The sequence below is a fragment of the Gavialis gangeticus genome, unplaced genomic scaffold (assembly GCF_001723915.1).
Source record: "Gavialis gangeticus isolate Ggan-Ray unplaced genomic scaffold, GavGan_comp1, whole genome shotgun sequence".
Classification (NCBI taxonomy): domain Eukaryota; kingdom Metazoa; phylum Chordata; order Crocodylia; family Gavialidae; genus Gavialis; species Gavialis gangeticus.
This window is the reverse complement of record NW_017729014.1, coordinates 12,555,002-12,558,357: the sequence shown is the minus strand read 5'-3', so window position 1 is coordinate 12,558,357 and position 3,356 is coordinate 12,555,002. Positions and strand designations below refer to the sequence as shown.

Sequence of the window (3,356 nt, the reverse complement as noted above, 5' to 3'; positions counted from 1 at the left end):
TGTGTGTGTGTGTGTGTGAAGGTGCTGAAGTCCTGTTCTTGCAGCACAACTGAAAAAAAACATGCTTTACAGGGGAAGCAACGGTCTGACACCTAAGGTTTGGTTTTGTTTCCCCCCACCCCGCCTTGACTGTTGTTCATCAGAGAATATAGCATGAGGAAACTGGTGTCTGCTCTTGGGAGGCTGTAAACTTGTACGCTGTAAGCTGTATAAAGCTAAGATGCATCTTTTTTTTGCCAGGCAGCTCATACTTCCCCAGCACTTAAAGAAAACTTGGAGAGTCCACGTAGCAAGTATTAAGCCTTCCAGTTGGCGATAGTGCTGCTGTCTTTGCGAAGAGCGTACGAGAGCAGGTGGCACGCACAACCCCCTTTCTGGGATGTGCTTTGATGTGTTTGTCCAAACAAAAGGGTTCTGTAAATCTTGCAGACAAGGTTGTGTGCTAATGTTTAACTCTCCTTGTTTTTCTTTCCATCCATTAGGCAACACTGACCAGCGCACATCTTGACAAGGTTTCCTAGCAACCTCTTCTTCTGCAGGGCTGAATGACAGCAGGAACAGGAGAGGCGGGCTAATTGATGAGCTTGCCCTGGGAGTCTATAAATACCTGAAATTGCAAGGCAACATGGGTCAGAAGGTCACTGGTGGGATAAAGACTGTGGATATGAGGGACCCTGTATACAGGCCACTGAAGCAGGAGCTCCAGGGGCTGGACTACTGCAAGCCCACCCGCCTGGACTTGCTATTGGACATGCCTTCGGTATCCTACGATGTCCAGTTGCTACATTCGTGGAATAACGACGACCGGTCGCTGAATGTATTTGTGAAGGAAGATGACAAACTAATATTTCACCGGCATCCGGTGGCTCAGAGCACAGACGCCATTCGAGGCAAAGTCGGATATACCCGAGGACTGCACGTGTGGCAGATTACGTGGGCAATGAGACAGCGGGGCACCCACGCGGTGGTCGGCGTGGCGACGGCAGACGCACCCCTGCATTCTGTAGGGTACACGACGCTTGTAGGAAATAACCATGAATCTTGGGGCTGGGACCTTGGGCGGAACAGGCTGTACCACGACGGGAAGAACCAGCCGAGTAAAACCTACCCTGCCTTCCTGGAACCAGATGAGACTTTTATAGTGCCGGACTCTTTCCTGGTGGTCCTGGACATGGATGATGGGACCTTGAGCTTCATTGTAGATGGACAGTACATGGGCGTTGCTTTTCGAGGGCTCAAAGGGAAAAAACTGTATCCAGTTGTAAGTGCCGTGTGGGGGCACTGTGAAATACGGATGCGCTACTTGAATGGGCTTGACCGTGAGTATCGCCCTTGGCAGCTTGTTTCTAAAGTTGCGCAGTTCTGCATGCAACCCTAGACCTCCAAAGAGCCCAACTCTCCATCACTGCTCCCTTCCTAGTAACTAAGAATTAAAAATGCTGAGGGTAGGGAAATCCCATTTTCAGTACCAGTAGGCCAAAAAAAAAAAAAAAAATCTACTACACTTAGCCTGTAAAGGACTGGGGAGGGTGGGGGTTTGGGAGACGGGTTTCCACTGTAGCCCAGTATGGTGGGCTGTATTTAGGACCAGAATTATTTCTGGTTGAAGACACTAGGCCCCCAAACTACCACTCCAGCAGCGTGAATGGGACTAATGTGTCTGGGTAGCTGTAGGCAGTGCATGAAGTTGGGCACTCTGCACCACAACTTTTAAGTGACTCTGCAGGCTGGAAATCCATCCTAGCCATCCCAAACGCTGCAGTGAGTGTCCTGTATTCTTGCAAGGGGTGGTAGTATATTTGACTCATTTTGTGGGGAGGAGGCTCTCGATTCAAGCTAAGGAATAGACCCTGTTTTGTAACTGCCTACAGTTACTCGGGCTCTTCAAATCCACTATAATAGAAGATGGGGATAGCATGAATGCTTTCAGTAGAATAATCCCTATCAGTAGAACAAAATAGAAGTACTCAGCACTGCAGATATTAAAGCAACGGATGAGGCATTGCTACCTGCAAGAGAGCAAGCTGTTATGGCTTTTGAAGTGGCAAGTAGGAGCCACGTTGGACTCCACTGTTCTAGGGACTGTAAAAAACAAAGGGCAAAGGAGACCGTGCCTTTTTTTTGAGCAGTAACAGATGCAGTCTGTGCTTAAAACTTCCAGTTCTTGCTACCCAGCCGGGCTGCAAAGATGCAACCACCCAGATGAGGTAGTGTAATTTCCTCTTGACAGATATCGGGCAGGAGTCCCATTTTAAGCATTAGTTTGGTTGCCACATTTGATTAAGTAGTCGCAGTAACAATCTGCATACAGTGGAGTAATGCTGGCTGGGGCAGAGCAAGTGCGGAGTAACTGGCACGTGCAAAAGTGAAACTGCAGAAGCTCATCTGTGTGCGTTTGGCTCGTCTCTGTGTCTTGTTCTTGGTGTGCAGCATAATTTTGCTGTCCCGCTGAAGACATGCAGAACCACTAGACTTTAATCTCTGGGTCTCCAACTTGTTAGAGATCGCGTGCAGACGCTGTCAGTAAGACAAATCGGCCTGTACTATTCTCTGAGCTCTTACCGTTATATTTTTAATTGTACTAGTCCTGGTACTATCTGGACTCATTAAACGCTTGTGCTTTTAGTTTCTTATGCACTGTTTGCTTTTAGGTATCAATTGGGATTTTATCCTTCCTTATGACAACTACCCATCAGGTCACGGTTGCTATTTAAAGAAAGCATTTTGCTCTGAGGAAGAGCCTGCATTGCACACTAGAGGGAATTCCTCTGTCAACTCTGCAATTTTTCCTCTTTCTTGGAAAGTGCATTCCTATTGTTCATCATCATAATAACCTCTGTGCTGCAGTAATCTCATACGGAGGTCGGTTCCAAACTGTGCAGAGGTTTAGGGGGCAAAATGGACGCAGCTTAAAAGATGATGAGAAACAGATGGCTAGGGCATGGAGCACAAAGGCCCGTCCTCCTAAACCATGATGGGGACTAAACTGATGCACATCTAGCTTTGAGGCATGTACACAAGGTCGGTTCTTTCATCTGTACTATGATCTCTTCCAATCACCCTGTCAAGTTTCCTTATCTGAGACTAGCAAGGCAGAGATGCTGCCTGGAAACATTTTGCCTTCCCTTGAGGTTAACAATCAAGAGCACTTTATTTGAGGACTAGCTTTTGAGTCAAGGGACCGGGTGAGCATACTTTTTTGTGAAACGGAAAAAGGCATTCAACTGAAGTAGGGTCTGTCTGTCTGTCTGTCTGTCTGTCTGTCTGTCTGTCTGTCTGTCTGTCTGTCTGTCTGTCTGTCTGTCTGTCTGTCTGTCTGTCTGTCTGTCTGTCTGTCTGTCTGTCTGTCTGTCTGT

General features: G+C 47.5%; 1 protein-coding gene across 1 annotated transcript in view; it reads left to right on the top strand.

Moving 5' to 3' along the window:
- Nucleotides 1-390: 390 nt before the first annotated feature.
- SPSB1 (splA/ryanodine receptor domain and SOCS box containing 1) overlaps nucleotides 391-3,356 on the top strand; it is a 14,685-nt gene continuing 11,719 nt past the window's right edge. Inside the window, exon 1 of the mRNA XM_019511774.1 lies at nucleotides 391-1,319. Within this exon, the coding sequence (XP_019367319.1) occupies nucleotides 626-1,319 (694 nt within the window). The 5' untranslated portion in view covers nucleotides 391-625. The remainder of the gene's footprint in view (nucleotides 1,320-3,356) is intronic.